A 19709-nucleotide genomic window follows, 5' to 3' on the forward strand; every position below is an offset into this window, starting at 1 on the left:
GCTGTGGTAGTTCCAGTTTATGTTGTAAAACATTCTGAGGAAAAATTCTGTAACTATAACATGGTTAATATGGACCTGATCCATTTGGGCTGCTTGTGTCCCCATCTGCGTGACCACATGGGGAGCTCTTGTAAAGAGGATTGAAAGCTGCGCTGAGTTGCACACATATTTCCCCTTCCCTTTTGCAAACATTCTGGGATATTTGTAGACAATATAAAGGGGGTCAGGAAGGAGTGAAAGAACTCTCTATGCTACTTGCAATCTTCTCCTGATTTGATGGCACTTAAAGAAGAAGCATGGAAGTGGCACCTAGCCGTGCTGTTCACTTGAAGCTCTTTGTGCTCGCATGCCCATGCTGTCATGCTGGGGAAAACAGCGGTGACAGGGAAACATAGACAGGTGAATCCCAGTGGGATTTCTCAGTGTATGCGTACTGCACCTAGATGTAATCCGTTTCTTAAATTATATATTTGCCTTTACCAGAGGATGGCTGTCAGAATACATGGGAGCATGATGCACAGTCTGGAAATTGCTACCAGTTAAATACGCTGGCTCTTGTATCCTGGGAAGAAGCATATGTCTCCTGTCGGAGGCAAGGTGGAGATTTGCTGAGCATCAGCAATGTATCTGAACTAAATGACATACAAGGTACGTACAGTTCTGCCTCTTCTGCATATTACAAGGCAGATATATTCTCTATAGTTCAGCTCTGAGTCCCTAGGAGATGCAAGCAAGCAAGGTATGTTCTTAGTGTTCTCTCCTTGCTTAGATGGTCTCTATATTTTTACTGTATGGTTCTGTGCTGGTTCTATATTGCATTTTGTGATGTACCTCAACAACCATTACTTCTTCAGCAGCAGGGGAATAAAGGCCCAAGGCTTTGAACCATAGCTCAAAGTAATTACTTTTACATAGAGGTGAAAATGCAAGGATCTTTGGAATGACAGTGGAAAAATAATGTTCTAGAACTAAGAAATAAAACTTGCTTGTCATGTTGTGAAAACTTCATGATGTCATTATGGTTTTTAAAAATAACCGCATCGGTAACATTGCAACACCATAAGCATAACACTGTTTACTTATAATGTAAGCTCTCAGGGCTAAACTAAACCTGGAGATCCATGAACACGGACTCCTTTGAAATGCTTTTAAAATAAATAAATAAATGCTGGCATCTGAGGGAAAGGGAAAGTTCAGCTGGAAAAGGGATGCTTTCCCCTCCCATTAGCACTTTTCTGATATTTCTTCCTCTACTTCCGTTACCATTTCAATCCTTCACCCTGTCTTCCCTTACCGTATTCCTAATGTAACTCTCTCTCTCTCTCTCTCTCTCACACACACACACACACACACACACACACAAAAGAGAGTATTCCTGTTGTCCCACAGGAGAAAACATAACTGGACTATGATTTATACAGGGAAGGTAGCACAGGGAAAAATTATAATGCCTCCTTATGATGACTTAATACTTCCTTTTCAAAAGCTGTTATCTCATATAAAATATCTCTACTAATTCAGGCTTCTTCAGTAGCTTACATATCCTGTCTGCAAAGTTCTATGCTTGGAATTCCATGCAGTTCTATGTTTTGCTTTATTTCAGGACTCATTGTTGCTCGGAAAATAGAGTGCTTGGCTGGCTTGGATGATTTTATTTCTCATGGTCTTCTTCACCCATACTAACTGGGTGATTGTGGCTCACCTCAATTCCCTATTTGCAAAATAAAGAATATAAAGGTGCCTTGATCTGTCTAATTCTGGAGCTCTCCAAGATATCACAACAGATCCATCTGCTCTGACTGGAAGCTGCTTTCCAAGCTCATAAACACTTAGAACTGTATTTCCCAACCTCGAATAACTCATGTGTTCTTGGACTGCAATTCCCAGATGCTTTCACCACCAGGTGTGCTGGCCAGAATTTCTGGGAGTTGTGGTCCAAGGACATCTGGGTTATCCAGGGTTGGGAACCATTGATTTAGAGGTATTTCTCTGCCCTGCTGCCTAAGAATCATTTAGCTAAGACTCTTTTAGGGGCTGATTTGAGATATTGTGCATCTAAAGCATATATGTTCTTCCATTGAGCAATGGGCAATTTCCTTTCATAGTATTTATAGATATTATGGTATAGCCCAGTGATGGTGAACCTTTTTGATCCCAAGTGCCCAAAACAACAACAACAACCATCCAGCGGGTGGTGGCAGCAGAAGCAGAAGTGGTGGTGGAAGGGGGAATCCCGGGCACAGAGGTGCCTCCAGACTCCACTCCAGATCCGCTTCCAGTCATGCCCAACTCCGCCACTGCCTGTAGCTCAGCTGTCCCTTTGCCACCAGCTGCTCCGGATCCTGGCCCGCCACCTGTCAGGGCTGCAACTGCCTCATCAGGTTTGGCTGCCAGGGTTAGTGATCCAGCAACTTACGGCTTCCGTGCCCATGGAGAGGGCTCTGCGTGCCAGCTGTGGCACACGTGCCATAAGTTCGCTATCACTGGTATAGCCAATTGTAAAAATTGGTCTGAAAAGAGGGTTAGGAGGTAGGAAAACAAGAAAGTAAAGTCAGCAAAATCTTGTATATCACTAATTAGAAGTCTCTGATTTTTATGTGTGTGTGTGTGTGTGTGTGTGTGTGTGTGTGTGTTTGTTTGTTTGTTTATTTATTTATTTATTTATTTATTTATTTATTTATTTATTTATTTATTTATTTATTTAATTTATATGCCGCCCACTCTACCCAGAGGTCTCTGGGCGGCTTTTATGGATTGATGACCTAGATCCTCTTCCTTATCAACACTCACATAGCACGAAGTGTAACTTTCTGAGGAAAATTGCTCCAATTTAAGAAATTGTTGTAAACATTATTTGTTATCTATCAAGTTTGATTCAACATTCAGGTGATAATATCTGCAATGATTTCTTAACTTTGGACAATTTTCTCCTAAAAGTTGTCCCATTTGTGTACCTATGCAAGAGGATGTAGGCCACTGAATGTAGATTCATTCCTATGTGAAGAGTCCTATAAATTTCTCAATTTTCCCCACTTTCTGCAGTTCATCTAGTCAACCTAGTCAGTCAGCTTTCTGCAGAGCTCTGCTGAAGTTTGATCCAAAGGGAATGCATAGATCCAAGCAGTCTGTGCGTAAGCCACATTGAGGTTGGATTAAGGGAGAGATTTGGATTTGCAGGTTGGCTTTATTTTCACTTGGGTGGTGCTTCTCCTGGATGTGTGTCTAAGCAAGTGAAATATGCTTCTTTCCAATCCATAAACCACACCAGCTGCTTTTCAGAAACAACTTTACAGGTTAAAACAAACCTAAAATTATATTTTATTGTTGTGACACTGTGTGATTTCTCTTTTGTAAGTAGAAATCTGAAACATGCAGGCTCCTGTTTTCTTCAGCTCTTATCTTTATTTATTTAATATTCAAGGAAAACTGCAGTGTTTTTCACACAACTGAAATTATAATAATGATAAGAAGGGGAGTTATTTAGTCAAGGTGATTTGAAGATTTACATCTCTTTTGAAATTAGAAGTGATCTGTTTCAGCCATGGGGCTAAATTTGAGATGAGTCTTGGAGGCCTACACGTCAACAGTGGGCAGAGCAACATGAAAACTTTTCCAGTTTTATGTAATTCTTACATTTTCCTCGCCAGTCAGGCAAAGCACTACTCAATTCTGTGCATGCTGTTTCAAAAAGAAGTCCCCAAATAACATCTTCCTAGGCTGCAATGAATATTTGGTTTAATGCAACACCTTCTTGGGATGCAAGCTAAATCCACATTTCCAGCTTTAAGTAGCCTCTTATCCACAGTTGGGTGCAACAGAAGGATGCTTGTAGGCATACTGTATGTAAGAAGCAGGCGAGGGTTAAAGGCTTCCTATCTCTGATTGAAAGGAAGGTAATGTCACTTATTAAGATCACCCAGAAAAAAAGCTGTTTTTTTAAAAAATTATTTATTTGAATCAAGCTTACTGCTGATAGTTCTTTACATATTTTCTAACCGGCGGTGAAATCTGATCACTAGAGCATCTAACATTCACAAGTCAATATACTTGCCTGCAGCAGGTAGGGTATATATTGTAAAAAATAATAATTCTAAAGATAAATTAAGTTACTGATTAATTTAGAAAACAGTTCACAAAACCAGAGTTTAGAAATTTGACCATTTTCACTGCAGCTCATCCAATCCTGCATAAGACCTAGTAGCCATGTGAAGCTGCAGGGCAGTAGCCTAATAAGAACTGACAGTACATGTGCCTTTGGACATGTGATGTCAGGCAGAGAAACAGAAAGGATGGCTCAGTACTTTAAAAGAACCAAGAGCTACTTGTTGGATTGGGCAGAGCTACTTCCCTGGGACATGCATCCCCAAATTTGATTGGTAGGTAACTCAACGTCTAGGAATTGAGAGAGCTGTTAACCAGAGAGCCCTAAGGTGCTGCTGTCAGCAGCTTCTATCCAACTTCATAAAATAGCAGGAGACTGTAGAATTTTTCTAGGACCAACAAGATTTAAAAAAACCTTGAACAAAATGGGGTGGGGTTCCAGCCAAAACCAGAAATAAATGGGCATGGGCACTGGCTGCTCCTAACAGACCTCTGTTTGCGTGCGTGTGCACACAGCTTAGAGTGAATGTTGATGACCGCACAGGCGTAATTGTATAAATCATGGCAGCAATTTGCTGCTAAACTAATTAGTTGCACCACGTGGCACAAGTGGCATATGCAGTCAGTGGTAGCTCCAGAACTAATAATTAGCAGCAGCTCCATTGTTATAAACCGCAGAGAGTGGCCTTTGGCCGGATGGATGTTATAGAAATTAATTAATTAAATAAATATATAAATAACACATTTTAAACTCTGCTTTGAGGAGGGTTTTTTAAATATATGTATCTTTCAGAACAACTTACGTTAGCCTCAGATCTTTACAAAAAGCATGATAAGAGGCAGTAGTTCTAATACCACTATCTACAACTTTTTAAAAATTGAATTGAGTTGGCACTCCATTGTGCATTTAGCATATTGAGACAAAGAGGCACTGGCAGCATGTACAGAGTACCTTATGTTCACAAAACAATACCAGGTAGAAGGGGTTAAATCATGACACTTGTAGAATGACACTCAGCGAAGCATTCCTAAAAGCCCCCTAAAAATACTCAGGACTTTTTCACAAAATGTTGCCATTTGGACCCTAAAGAAGGGTATTCCAATGATAGAAGGACACTTGAAAAAATATATTTGGGTTTAGTGCCACTGATAATTTACAGCTATGAATTTATTCCCTGGAAATCTATCATATTGACATCAACTATTTCTGACACTCTAGCTAAAGATGGCATTCCAGGGACATTCTGGATTGGATTAAATCAACTGGATATATCAGGAGGCTGGCAGTGGTCAGATCATACTCCCTTGAGCTTCATTAACTGGAGTCCAGGTAACTGAATTTTACAGCTATGTAGTGTAATCCTAGGGACGTGGTGGGCGAAACCGCAGAAGCCTGTGCTGCAGGGTCAGAAGACCAACAGTCATAAGATCGAATCCACGCGACGGAGTGAGTGCCCGTCGCTTGTCCCAGTTCCCGCCAACGTAGCGGTTCGAAAGCATGCAAATGCAAGTACTGTAGATAAATAGGGACCATCTCGGTGGGAAGGTAACAGCGTTCCGTGTCTAAGTCGCACTGGCCATGTGATCATGGAAGAGTGTCTTCAGACAAAACGCTGGCTCTATGGCTTGAAAACGAGGATGAGCACCGCCCCCTAGAGTCGGACAGGACTGGACAAAAATTGTCAAGGGGAACCTTTACCTTTACCTTTAGTGTAATCCTAGAGGAGTGTTCTCAGAAGTCAACCTCACTTTGTTTGGTGATGCTTTTTCAGTTTAAAAAATGTGGCTAGGACCTATATTTAGGTCATTGCTAAATAAATGTTCATAAAACTCAGGCTAGATCCCTTTGATAAGAGTTCACAGTTTTGGAGCCCTTTTACAAAATTGGGCAAAACCAAGAACAATGATATATGTTCCATATTGTCCTTTCTAGTGCTTTAATTTTGTGGTCCCATGATTGTATAATGTTATGACTTTCTGCCTTAATAATCTAAGCCTTTATTCTTCAATAGAGATGCAAGATTCATCTCTCCTGGATATAACTGGATGTGCAGCCATGCATGCTGACACAGGTGATTGGAAGAGTTACCCTTGTACGACTGGTCTTCCTTATGTCTGCAAGAAACAGATCAATAATACCAAACTAGACTTTCCAGGTAAATCAGAATTGCATGGTAGATTTCATTTCCAAGAATTGAATTGTGCACCTACAGTAAATGTTGTAATATTTACAGATGCAGTTGCAGCAATATCTGTGGCTATTAAGAAGTAACCTTTTTCTTTAAGGAAAGTTAAAAACGGAATCCTATTTGAAAGGTAAACAGCATTAAAAATGCTCATATAGGCACTGAAACACATTTACATATATTTTCAGAGTAAATTATAATGAGATGGTAGGAAATATTAACCAGATGAGAAAAAATATTTGGTCAAAACAGGCTTTTTTCTCCAGTCACAGAATCAATGTTTTGGGAGTTTTTCACAATTACTGACAATGGGACGCCAGTTACCCCTTATTAGGAAACAGGTCCCACTATGTTCAGTGAAGTATGTTTTCTAATATGTTTGTATACCACGTGTATATTTATTTACTTACAGGGAATGCCTGCTACTGAGTTAAGTAAGTCTGTGATTTGATTAAATGTGTTTAGGATTAGGCTACATGAATCCCTTCTGAGCTGGGATTAATTGTGTTAATGCAAAATAGAAAGCTGACACAAAGCATTTTAAAAATGGAGCATATATTCTTGTCAACATTGGTTTAAAACAGAGCATAGTGAATATGGAAATGCAAAAAAATTGCAAATGTGAAGGAGAAAAGAACATAATAGACCTATATCTTGGTTTATGAAAAGTACGTTTGTGTCATATGGGATACAGGGGTAGGGATTTCCCATTCTGCTATTAAGTGCAAATAAACAATTCCGTCCACATTTTTCAAGCTGCATTGCTCACTTGCCAAGCTGCCTTGTGACACGAACAAATGCAGAGAGGCAGGTGGGAACATAATGCTGATAAATTCCATAAACCTATACCTAGTGCCATGCTGGAATCCTGGCACTATCGTGGAGCTTGCTTGCCCTCCCCTTGCCCCACCCAGAAACCCATTCCTGGAGGTCCCTGAGCACTCTGAACCACGTGGGACCTGCAATAGAGAGCAGGATCGTGGTGACAGTTTAGTCGGCCTAAATACCACATTGGAACCTGACTAGGGTCTGAGGCTGCAATGCGTCTTGTACCAGTTGGTATCTTAATTTTGAAATGAATTCTCCAACTGTTTCATTTTTGTGTGCAAAAGCAGTAAGCAGGAAAATCTTTGGGGGAATAGAGTCGTTTTTCTCTTCTGTCCATTTACACCAGAACTATCTACTCTTAACTAGTGGAACCACTCCTAGGCCACAGGCTTAGGTCTCTCCTGATTTTAACTGGAGATGCTGGAGTTGGAATAGGGTCCCTTCAGCATCCAGAGCACATTCTCTGCCCCTAAGGTCTGGTTAGTTCTTTTCCTGTTTTACGGTTGTTGTGTGTCAAAACTCCGGCTTTGTAGAAGTTGTGTTTCTTGTTTCACCACCACTCTGTGCGAATTGCCCAGAAGATTTATCCACCTGTTTTCTTTATTCTCAGGAGTCCAAAGCTACCTAGAGACTGAGTGTGGACCTGAGTGGAATCCTCACAATGGATTCTGCTATATGCTAATGAGTGGCACTGCGTCATGGAAAGATGCCTATCGGTCATGCAATGCAAGTAATAGTAGCCTCATCAGCATACATTCCTTAGCAGATATTGAACTGGCTGTTACAAAACTTCACAATGGTAAGTTTGGCTAATCATGGCCATGAATTTCTTCTGCCCTTTTCAGTATGGGCACCTTTCCCAATTTGAGGCTGAATGATGTCCAGTAGTAGAATTTGGCTTTAGATTAGGAATTGTTAATCTTCAGTCCATTGCAGGATATTTTTTTTCCTGGATGGAATCACAGCCTGAACAACTAAGATAAATTCATGATTCGGTCTGGGCAGAGGACATTGTGTTGGTCTCATCCTATACATCTCATTATAATCATGACTTATCTTAGAATATTTCACTGCATTTTGAAAAGATGTTGGTGTTTAATTACACTGCTGGCATTTTGCTTGATTGGCTGCATTGCTTTTTAAATTGCTTGAATTTCTTCTGTTGAAATGTAGAAACAAGAGACAAAGTGTGGATGGGATTAATGAATGAAGACACTCCAGCTTTGTTTAAGTGGTCAGATGGTTCAAAAGTAGTGTTTACTTACTGGGAGAAGAATGAGCCCCAAATCCCTTCCAATAGCACTCCCAACTGTGTGGCTTATTCAGGAAAGGTAAGGAGCATCCCTATCCCTTTGACCTAATGTTATCATTGACTCCCCAAATGCTTCTTGTGAGCTTCAGGGAAAGGCACAAAGCAAGGGCATGGGACCAAGCCCTCCAAACAGCAGTTCCCATTTGCCCTAGGCTACAAAAATCAGTGATGAGGAACTTTTGAAGCAGCAGTCGAAAGTTAGGCCACAGCAGCCCTGCTCTGGAATAAAGTTTATGAATGGCTTCATCATGCACAGACGGTTCATTCGTCTCATCGGTTTTGCTTGCAGAGAGAGAGATGAGAGGATATACTTCTCATATATGTACTTAATTCATTTATTTTAAATATTTTTACCCTGCCTTTCTCCTCAAAAAGGACCCAAGATGGTTTATATCATTAAAAGACAGCATTTAAATCTAAAAACAATATGTCTACCAATCCTTAAAAAGGATCAAACAAATGCCCCACTAAGGAATGGCAATCAAAAGCAGTACTAAAAACACATTCAAAGCAGTAAAGGCACAATAATCTATTTAAAAGCCCCACTCGACAGCCATTCACTCAGGAAAAGTTTGCCTAAAAAGAAAGGTCTTTGCCTGCTTGTGGAAGGACAGCAAACATGGGGCCGGCCTGGCCTCCTGTGGGAGGGAGTTCCAGAGTCTCATAAGGTTCTCTCCAGTGTTCCCATCAGAGGCACCTGTGAAGGTGGTGAGACTGGCAAAGGCCTCTCTTGATGATCTTAACACCCAAGCAGGTTCATAATGGGAAACACGGTCCTTGAGATTACAGCTTTAAATTTTTAGCAGTCTTCCAGTTCTGAAGCATAAGTAGAATTTTTAAGAATTGTCATTCATTGTGGCAAAGCCATAAACCTCACAGTAAGCAGGGAAGTGTTCTCTCTGCCTCTTTCAAAATGTGTTCTGAAAGGAATCTGACTCAGCTGATGTCATTTATCATTCCTGAATGATAAAACTTAATATTAACAAAGTACTAAGCTTAAATAAAGCTAATTCAGAAACATAGCTTTCAAGATTTCTAAAAATATTGTGTTTTTTCCTCTTTCTGATAGATGGGTCGATGGAGTGTCCTCCCTTGTGAAGAACAGCTGAAATATGTGTGCATGAAAAAAGGAAAGGTCTTGGATAAACCAAAACCTGATAAAAAATGTTCTTCTGATGAGGTAAAGGCATAGTGAACGTTCCGTTTTAAATCAGTCTTAGAAGTCTTAGTCTCTGCATCCCACATTGTTGCCATTTGAAACTGGAGGACCAATAGATTTATGACAGAACCTGGCCTGCAGTTGTGTGGAATTTTGACATCGAGGCTGAAATCTTGGCATAGCTTTACATTATATAAGTGGGAAGGTATCACCATCTCACAACAGTGATATCTAATTTAATTGAAAGCTTCCTAACCACCATCAACCCTTCAGATTCCAAGGCTCCCTAGGGCTCCCTTTTGACCTGGGGAAGACTTTGGGAGCCTTCAGGGCAGCAGGGAAGCCATTACAATCCAAAAATCACTTCTGGATTGGCACTGGGAACCCCAATCTTGGGAGCCATTATCTTTGTGTATTAAAGGCTTCCTTCCTCTTTCTTGAAGGGGATTGGGAATAGGAGGCTTTCATTCAAATTAAATTATATAGACCTATGTATTCTTGCCTGAGTTGGAGACTAAACAGGGTAGAGTCTGTTGAGTGGTTGTATGAAAGGCCAACAGGAAAAAGCCAAGAGTCAAAATAGGCCTGGAATTGTGGTTATGATGTATTAACCATTCCGTTTACCCTTGAATAAAAGTGTATTATTGTCTACATTAGGGGTGGATCAAGCACGGAAATTTTTGTTACAAGGTTGACAAGAACGAAGTATCATTTGGAAAAGTATGCAATCTCACTATAACAAACAGGTATTGTGTAGTGTTATATTTTATGTGGATGAAATAGTTTATTGGTATACTGCAGGTGAGATAGATTGGCATAGTATACAATATTTCTCAAATGCATGGGTTTAAATATATATCTATATCTATCTATATCTATCTATCTATCTATCTATCTATCTATATATCTATATCTATATCTATATCTATATATCTATCTATCTATATATATATATATACAGTGGTGCCTCGCTTAACGAGTGCACCACATAACGACGAGATCGCATAGCGATCCGTTTTTTCGGATCGCTAATGTGATCGCTTAGCGTTTTTCTTATGGGGCACAATTCGCTTTGCGAAGACCGGTAAGCGTTTCGCTTACCGATCTTCGCAAAACGAAGCCCCAACGATCAGCTGTTCGGCGGCCAAAATGGCCGCCGGAAGCCCGGAAATGGCCCAAAATGGCCGCGCGCAGCGTTTTCGCGCCCTCGTTAAGCGAGGCGAGGGTGCGAAAATGGCTGCCGGCCATTACAAAGCTTCGTTGAACGGTGAGTATATATAGGGCAGTGTTCGCCAGCCTGGGGTTCATGACCTCAAAGGGTTCACAGGTCACCCTCGTAGGTGTTGCAGCCCTTGTCAAATAACTTCTTCATTGATCTTTTGGAGCAGGATATTAGAGTTGATCTGGATGTATGAGGAACAGTCCCTCTGGAGGAGAAAGAAGGCTGTACTTTCTGAGAAGGGATGACAGGGACTGTTTTTTTACAGTTTGAAAAAATGCCAGCAGAAAGATAGAATGGCTGCTGCTTCCACAAGAAAAGGACTTTAACTATGATATGTTACTTCCGGAGATCCTAAAGAATGAGGGGAGGGAAAGGAAAAGGAAGAACCCCACGCATACACATATATAACAAACCTCCAGGAGGGGGACACAGAAGCAAACAGCCTGCGTCTTATGCAGCGGGTGCAAGGAAAGCTCCCTATCAGTTTCTGAGGGGGATCCTCTCTGCTCAAAAGTTTTTGCCCCCTCCCTGGGTACCGCAAGGTCCTTCCGCTCCCTGGCCCATCTCTGACCTCCTTTGCCTTCTTTTCTCCATACCTTTAACCTCCTCCCCAGTTCTGAAGTGGGGAGTTGGTGCCAAGAGCCGTAGGAGGGCGAGCAGCAGCCATCTCCTGGGAATCTCCTCCATTCCATGTTTCAGAAAGATCGTTGCTCTTTAATTTCATGTATGCATTTGCTAAGTATAGTTAACATTTAATGATGAATCCTCTGATTCTTTCAGATTTGAACAAGAATTCATAAACTCTTTGATTAAAAAGTATAGTGGAGTTGACATAATCTATTTCTGGACTGGCTTGCAAGATATTAACTCTTCGGGAGAATATATCTGGGGAAGTGCAGATGGAAATCATGAAATGCTAACATACACAAACTGGGGTTATTTTCAACCAGGTAAATTTCTGAAATGAAGGAAGTGCTACTGTGTGTTCTGTGATACAACTCTGAACAATCTGTTTCTCAGAATATCATATTAATAGTTAACATGCACATTTTTAAAAATCCATATTCTAGAAACCCGTGGAGGATGTGCTGTTATGTCACACGGTGGACAGCTTGGAAAATGGGAGGTGAAGGATTGCAAAACATTTAAAGCATACTCAATTTGCAAGAAGTACGTTGGACCCAAAAGAGAACAAGACAAGCCTCCTAAAGTAACTGACCCTTGTCCTCCAGGGTGGCAGAGTGGATCAGGTCTTTCCTGTTACAAGGTAGTGTATCGTTCCTTTTAATTCTCCTAACTACTCAAGAGAATATACACAAATACATACTGTTCATGTTCTTATACTACAGTGGTGCCTCGCTTGAGGACATTAATTTGTTCCAGCGAAATCGCTGTAGAGCGAAATTGTCGTCAAGCGAAAGAAAAAAACCATTGAAACACATTGAAAACCGTTCATTGCATTCCAATAGGCAAAATACCTGCTCGTCCAGCGAAGATCCTCCATACGGCAGCCATTTTCTGGTGCCTGTAATGTGAGGAATCCGTCCCTAACACAGCAGGGAGCCATTTTCTACAGCCGGTGGCCAATTTGAAACCCGACGATCAGCTGTTTGCTGATAGTTGTAAAGTGAAAAATTGGTTCCCAAAGCAGGGAACCGATCAACGTTAAGCAAAATTCCCCCATCTAAACATCACTTTGCGATCGCAAAAACGATCGCAAAAAGTTCAGCGTTAAGCGGATTCATCGTCAACCGGGGTGATTGTTCAGCGGGGCACCACTGTACTTTGGTTTATGCCTTAAAATCTGTAGAATATCTTGACAGTAGTTCCTCTTGTGCTTTATGTATAATATGGATCTGGAATTTCTCTTCTGCAAACAGAAGGACTTGTTCTGTTTACAGAAGTATCTGATCTGGTGGAAGCTTCTGCTTGCCCACAGCAGAAATGGCAGTTTTCACGAGCTGCTCTTTCTCTGCAGCCCATTGCACCACCTTGCATGCTCTTACAGATGGATGCAAAGGGAAAAGGAGATCAGAAAAAATAATCTGTCCTCTTCCTGCAATAGAAGTGTCTGTCTTAATACAGTTAACACCTATGAGATCTTGGAATCCAAGGCAACAAGATTTAATAGGCTTTCCAGACCCTGCTTCTTATTGTGAAGAAGACAGAGAGGACGAATGGAAATGTGCTTCTGCATGACAAAGAACAGTATCCTATTGCATGTGGCGGTGGTGGTAGTTGCGGAAGTGGATTTGGCTATCTAGTGATGCTCTTGTGCTAGTCGCATGACTAGGCACAGAACAGGCACTATGTCCATTAGCCCCATCTGCTTCCATGATTGCTGTTGCACATATTCAAGCATGATCGTGGCCCAAATCTGGTGAGCCAAATAATGCGTTCTTGTTTTCTTCTGAAGTTCTTCCATAAAGAAAGAGTGCTGAGAACCAGAACCTGGGAAGAAGCAGAGAGATTCTGTGAAGAACTTGGAGGACACCTTCCTAGTTTCAGCCACTTGAAGGAAATAAGGGAGTTCCATACCATACTGAGAGAGATCATCAGGTACTATTTTTTAGTATGCTGGTATCCTGCCGCACATCAGTGGAGGGCCAAAAGTGCTTTCCTTCCTTTCTATGAATAATGCGATATTTGTGATAGGGTAGGTAAAGTAGTGATGAAAAATATTAAAATACATGAGAGTCATAACAGTGATCTCAAATTATATTCTGTGAGACAGAAGGGGGAAAATGTATGCTTTACCAAGGGAGAGGAGGGAGGGAAGATCCCATTGTTCCGTGTGCAGACCCCTCCCTTGTGTGTGAAAAGCTATTGTCTGATATTTGAGGTTAATGTGACATTAAACTGTGTTACAGAAGAACTAAATCCTGGCCTTAATCACAATCATAATAATCTTGGAAGTGCCAAGCTGGAAAGGACCCAAAGGATCATCAAGTCTAGCCCCTGTCAAGGAGGCACAGTAGGGTATTGAATTGCCAACTTCTGGCTGCGCAGCCAGATGCCTAAACCACTGAGCTATCCAGCGGTTCATTAACAAAAATTAACATGCACTAAAAAAAAATTAAATTTATGCGACACAGATTTGTGTTTTCTTAGTAAGTAGCAACTGGGGTGGGGAGGGAAGGCAAGTTGGAAGAGGGCCTTAGTAGGGGCACAGAATTAACACAGATTAGACATACAATGGACAAACTAATGTCCAACTGAGTTGAAACCAGTAGTGATTGTTGCACCACAAGTTTTCTGAATTGCAATTTTTTAAAAACCTGTGCCTTAACAAGAACAAATGCCTACACTAATGTCTTCACTTGTGGCAGTTCACAAACAAGATTTATGCTAATTGTATTATTCTGGTATCAAAACTCAATAAGATTTTGGTTTTCCCGAAACCAATTTGTTTTGCGTTTTTTAATTGCACATGTTTTATTTTATCATTGCTACTTGTCTTAAGTGCCCTTATTTGGGACTGCCCTATTCTTTGAGACATATCTAACAAACAAAATAAATGCACCTTGGTTCATTTTTCAGCTTGCCCATTTCTCTGTTGTAGAGAGACCTGTGCCTCATCCATATTGTTGTTATGGCTCTCTTTTGTACTGTAGATGCATAAGTGCTGTGGTAATTGTACTAAAAACGCCCTTCTCTTTATGTGCTCTTTGATTTGCAGCAATGACAGATGGGTCTGGGTTGGGCTAAATAAGAGGAATCCAGAATCTCAAGGATCGTGGCAGTGGAGTGACAATAAACCTGTAAGTTACATTGCCAGTTATAGAAATAATGAAACACGATTTTCCCAAGAAGTGCTTGAAATTCCCATCTGGAGGCACTGCTCTGATCTTCTAACTGGATGAAATCAGTCTGTGGACACATATTTAATTTTTTCAGAGTGACATAAAAGCAAAGTCTGTGGAGATGGGTGGATTCTTTCATGCTTATTGAAGTATATGTGGGTGTCTTTTTTTTAACGATTGAGAGTGTTACTGTGGTTTCACATCTTCTGTAAAGGATTGTGTCCATATTGAATCATCGGAAGGGAAAGTTTTGATACAATCCACCAACAGTATTTAGTAGAGGTGCTCTTTCTTCCCCTTCATAGTTTTTACAGAAGTAAAAATTCTTATGAGTGGCTTCCCTGTAAGAGAGGGCAGGGAACACGACTCGCTCGCCAGCCCTCACCAGAGAAAACGTGATAAGGTTTGCCATCTATCAGCGTCTAAGGACTGCAACCCAGTATTGCCACATCTTGCTAAATTAAGATTAATAAATGAAGTTACGTAGTAATTTGCAGTTGTTCTCTTATCTTCATGTAGGTGTCTACTGTTCTTATGCCGGCTGAGTTTAGAGAAGATGAATACGATACCAGAAACTGTGCAGCTCTCAAGGTGCCCTGAATTTTTTTTCTTTACCAAGAATGCAATCCTATGCATCCCTAATTGTGCTGAAGGCAGTATTTTTTTATTTTTTTATTTAAAATGTTTTTAAGGCCACCTTTCTCCTTAAGAAAGAACCCAAGGCAGCTTACATCATTAAAAGATAATATTTAAAAGCGGGAAACAAACATTAAAAGAAAATCAAACAAATACCACACTAAAAATGATAAACAGTGTCAACACCACGAAAGCAGCAAGGCACAACAATCCATTTAAAAGCTGAGACAGCTGGTCACTAAGAGAAAGTCTGAACAGGAAGGTCTTCCCTTGGTTGAGGAAGGACAGCAAAGATGGGGGCAGCCTTGCCTCCTGTGGGAGGGAACGTTCCAGAGTCTGGGAGCAGCAACAGAGAAAGCCCCTCTCCCATGCCGCCGCCCCCCCCCCAAATGCATCAGTGAAAAGAGTAAATGTGGAACTGACAGTCTGATCAAAAGTAAGCCTCAATGGGTTTAGTGGAACTAACACATAAGTGTGTATGAGACTGCGAATGGTATTAGATGAGTAGAGGTTTGCATTCTGTGTATTACATTTTGGTGCAGTGGTTAAAGTTCAGTAATGCAGTCAAAAACTCTGCTCATGACCTGTATTTGATCTCAAGTGGATTCAGGTAGCCAGCTCATGGCTGACTCAGCCTTCCATCCTTCTGAGGTCAGTAAATGAGTACCTCATTTACAGGGTGGAGGGGAGGGAAATGTATAGCCTGCACAAATAAATTGTAAACTGCCCAGCAAGCACTTTATGTGATATGGGGAGGTATATAAGCAGCACACTTCACTTTATATTGTTAGAGGCTTCGGCTGTATCTTCTGGAGAACACATTTGTCAGGGGAGAAGCACGGGGGAATAAAGCGTGCCGCTTAACCCCATGGTGTGTCAGTTTTGCACTTCAACATCTTCCATCCACTTTCTAGCTTTTTGCAGAGATTCCAAACAAACTTGTAAAGGGCCATTAGGTTTTAGACCCCATAAGTCCCATCACCCCTCTTGACTACAGTGAAAAGTGCTGCCTTCCAGAGGTCAGTCTCAGCAACAAGCAGTGGTTCAATTTTAAGTAATGTGTTATATGGCCACTGGGTTATGGTTTTTACTTGGAAAAATGCCCCAGTAGACACAATTAGATTTGGTTGTAATGCACAGACCACCAAGTAGCTTTCTTTTCTTGTTTTTGTTATGTGCCATCAAATCAGAACTGACTTATACAGTATATCACAGAAGTTAGCACACCCCCATATATTTCATAAATATTTTAGTATATCTTTTCATGTGACAACACTGAAGAAATGACACTTGACTACAATGTAAAGCAGTGAGTATACAGCTTGTATTACAGTGTAAATGTGCTGTCCCCTCAAAGTAATGCAGCATACAGCCATTAATATCTAAACCGCTGGCAACAAAAATCAGTACACCACTGCTTTACATTGTAGCCAAGTATCATTTCTTCAGTGTTGTGACATGAAAAGATATACTAAAATATTTATAAAATGTGAAGCGGTGTACTCAGTTCTGTGGCATACTGCAGCAATTCCAACAGGGTTTTCAAAGTATTTAATTTTTTAAAAAATTTAATTCATATATATTTATTCATTTTCAAACAAAACAACAAGTATATAAAACAGTACCAATAAATCTACTTAAAATAATCAAATCCACAATTATCAACCCTTTTTCAAGATATTTAAGGAGGGTTTTTATCGGTTTCACACCCCCAGTGAGTTACTATGGCTGAGCATGGATTCAAAGCCAGGCCTCCTGAGTCCTAGTCTGTCACTTTATCCACTACGCTGCTAGTAGCTTTTTTTTTTAATCCACTGGAAAACCTGGCAAAAAGAAAGTAAGGAAGAATGCAATTCTGTGCGCACACACATGCAACTAAGCTTTTTGAAAAAGGTGGAATTTATTTTCCTATGAACGTCCATAGCATTACACTGATTGTGCAGGATGTGAGACAGATTCTTCCATATTTCACTGTTTCTTTCTTACTGTTGTGCAGACGCTTAGAGCAATACGACGGTCATATTATATGTACTATCTTGATGACAGAGAGGAGGATTTCTACCTAAAACCTTTCCACTGTGGTTCAAAACTTGAATGGGTATGCCAGATCCCTAAAGGTAACTTTGCATCACAAACCATGACCTCACCATATTTACTAGAAGTCAGTCCCATTGTATTGAGTATGGTTTATCCCCAAATGAGCATGCCCAGGACTTGATTTCATTTAGTATGGCAGTGTGAATTGCCATGGTCTTCTCTCCTGAACCACGTGACTTTGAAAATGTAGGGTTTTTTTTATTTTCACCTGAGACAGAGAGCTTTTTAAAAAGTTTTTCTTAAATCAGTTTTTGAATCTGCTCCATCTACATCACATTGGCCAAAATCCTGTTATCAGTTTATACTTATATAAGAAACATCTTTGCAACAAATCGCCACTAGTTAACAAGGTGCCGGTTGTATTCCTGGATAGATGCAGGAGCACACAGATTCATAATCAGCACCTTATTAATGAGCAGCAATTTCCCACCAAGACTAGTACACTTTCCCTTGCAGAAGTGTATGCAGGTGTAAACTGGCAACAGGATTATGGCCATTGGCTAGAGAACGTACATACTGTATATACAAATTCATCTCATACATTTCTAGCCCACGTAAGCAGCATTCACTAGGAGAGCTCATTGTACCATTAGACAAAGTAAGGCAGCCACATCTGGCAGTGAAATTTGAGTATTTTTCACGCTGGCTGTTTAATCTACCATTATATTTTTATTAGAGTTTCCTAGATATAGTGTGCTCAGATGTTGTTCATCACTCCCTTCTTCTGGGGGGTGCTCTGAGACTCTGCAGCTTGTCCAGGATCCAACACGCATGCTGTTCTCCTGGGAGACATGGTTGGGAATTGAACTCACCACCTTTCGAACTCCTATGGACTGAACTTTCTAGTCAGCTTACTAAAACTACAACTGCTGTAGTAAAAGATCTCCTTACCTGTTGGAACAAAACTGTATGGGAGATACACAACAGCTGTTCGAAAAAGCGACATTCTTTTCTCTGAACAGCAATACGTTGTGAATGCATTGCATAGAATCCTTGTGCTCCAAGCAGCTTGGTCTGCTCCAGTCCATTGGCTGCTTAGAACATGATGCCATAATATCACATGCTGTATTGAACTCTTTGCGAGAGCTTTGTTTTGACTTCCATGATCAAATCAGTAGTGGATTTTGCTTAGTAACCCTGGTCTGATCTAGAAACAGAACCTAGAATGTTACTAGTTGCCTATTGTTTGTAAAATGTGATTGTTTAACATTACCCCCTTATTTGAAGACCACAGTCCTAATGCATTACTTTTAGTTATTTTAATTTTTTTTCTGAAGAAAAAGTATATTTAAAAATATAACTATGTCCCCAGATTATCTTAAATGAGCCAACTGAGCAGTGCTTAAGGAGTGAGAAGTAAACATCCTTATGTTAATTTTAAAAAGCCATTTTTGTTGCCCCTTCATGACCCAGCCTGGAAGTATAATATTTACAGCAGCCTCTTCTACGTAGAAGGAAGAGAAAGCTACCCTGACACCACTGATGCTTGTTAGATTACAGATACAGTATTACAGTACATTAAAATAAAGAGAGAGATGTGGCTTTCTTTGAAATTGTGGTTGCATTCAAGTTTATGAACTGATAACGGGTGCCTATATGTTAGGTACAATCTCACATCTGTCGTCTTGAAACCCTGTCTCCCTTCTAAACAAGAGAAAATCAGTATGTTTGTGGTGATTTCTCCTTCTTGTATCAACAGGCAGAATTGTAAATACTCCAGAATGGTACAAACCAGGTAAGCTGACATCTTATTTTTTCCAACTCATCACTGACTAAAATGGGTTTCACACTTGGAACTGTAAAGTCCTCATGATATTTGAAACAAATACTTTAGTAAATTCAGATGCCCTACTTCCTTCACCCTCATAGAAACTCAGAAGCAGATAAAACTATTATTGTAGTCTCTGCTGCCAAGGATGTGAAAAACCTGTCTTATTTTTTGCAAAAAAATTCTCAGAACCCCACTAAGATTGTTCTCCTCTTTCTAATTTAGTATCAAGTTGTGAAACACTTTTCCCTCTTCCTATATTGAAGTTCATGCAAGTTCCCCCTAATGTGTGCATTTTAACAGGTTGTCTTATTGACTGAAGCCTGCTTAGGTGCATGTGCACCCCACCAGCAGAGCCAGGATTCTCTGTTAATAACTCCGTGGGCTCCATCTCAGCTTCTTGACTCATACCAGTTTTTATGAGAGTAACAGCAGAAGCCCCATAGGGTTGAACTGCAGTCTCTAAACTGCTTGTTAAGTCCAGGTTCTGGAAGACAGGAAGGAGGAGAGCTCCTAGGTCCAAAATACATTGAGATGTAAATGAGTACAAGAACTCAGTCTCTGCACCTTGTCTCTCTTAATCCTTTTCCCTCACTT

General features: G+C 40.5%; 1 protein-coding gene across 1 annotated transcript in view; it reads left to right on the forward strand.

The window, feature by feature from the left end:
- The window catches only part of LY75 (lymphocyte antigen 75), an 85405-nt gene that overhangs the window by 20244 nt on the left and 45452 nt on the right, over positions 1–19709 (forward strand). Inside the window, exons 4-17 of the mRNA XM_020798384.3 lie at positions 484–648; positions 5321–5431; positions 6114–6257; positions 7726–7914; positions 8289–8446; positions 9497–9607; positions 10244–10332; positions 11589–11758; positions 11879–12075; positions 13225–13367; positions 14488–14569; positions 15131–15202; positions 17244–17364; positions 19044–19079. Of these exons, the coding sequence (XP_020654043.3) occupies positions 484–648; positions 5321–5431; positions 6114–6257; positions 7726–7914; positions 8289–8446; positions 9497–9607; positions 10244–10332; positions 11589–11758; positions 11879–12075; positions 13225–13367; positions 14488–14569; positions 15131–15202; positions 17244–17364; positions 19044–19079 (1788 nt within the window). The remainder of the gene's footprint in view (positions 1–483; positions 649–5320; positions 5432–6113; positions 6258–7725; positions 7915–8288; positions 8447–9496; positions 9608–10243; positions 10333–11588; positions 11759–11878; positions 12076–13224; positions 13368–14487; positions 14570–15130; positions 15203–17243; positions 17365–19043; positions 19080–19709) is intronic.

Source organism: Pogona vitticeps, chromosome 1 (assembly GCF_051106095.1).
Source record: "Pogona vitticeps strain Pit_001003342236 chromosome 1, PviZW2.1, whole genome shotgun sequence".
Lineage (NCBI taxonomy): Eukaryota > Metazoa > Chordata > Lepidosauria > Squamata > Agamidae > Pogona > Pogona vitticeps.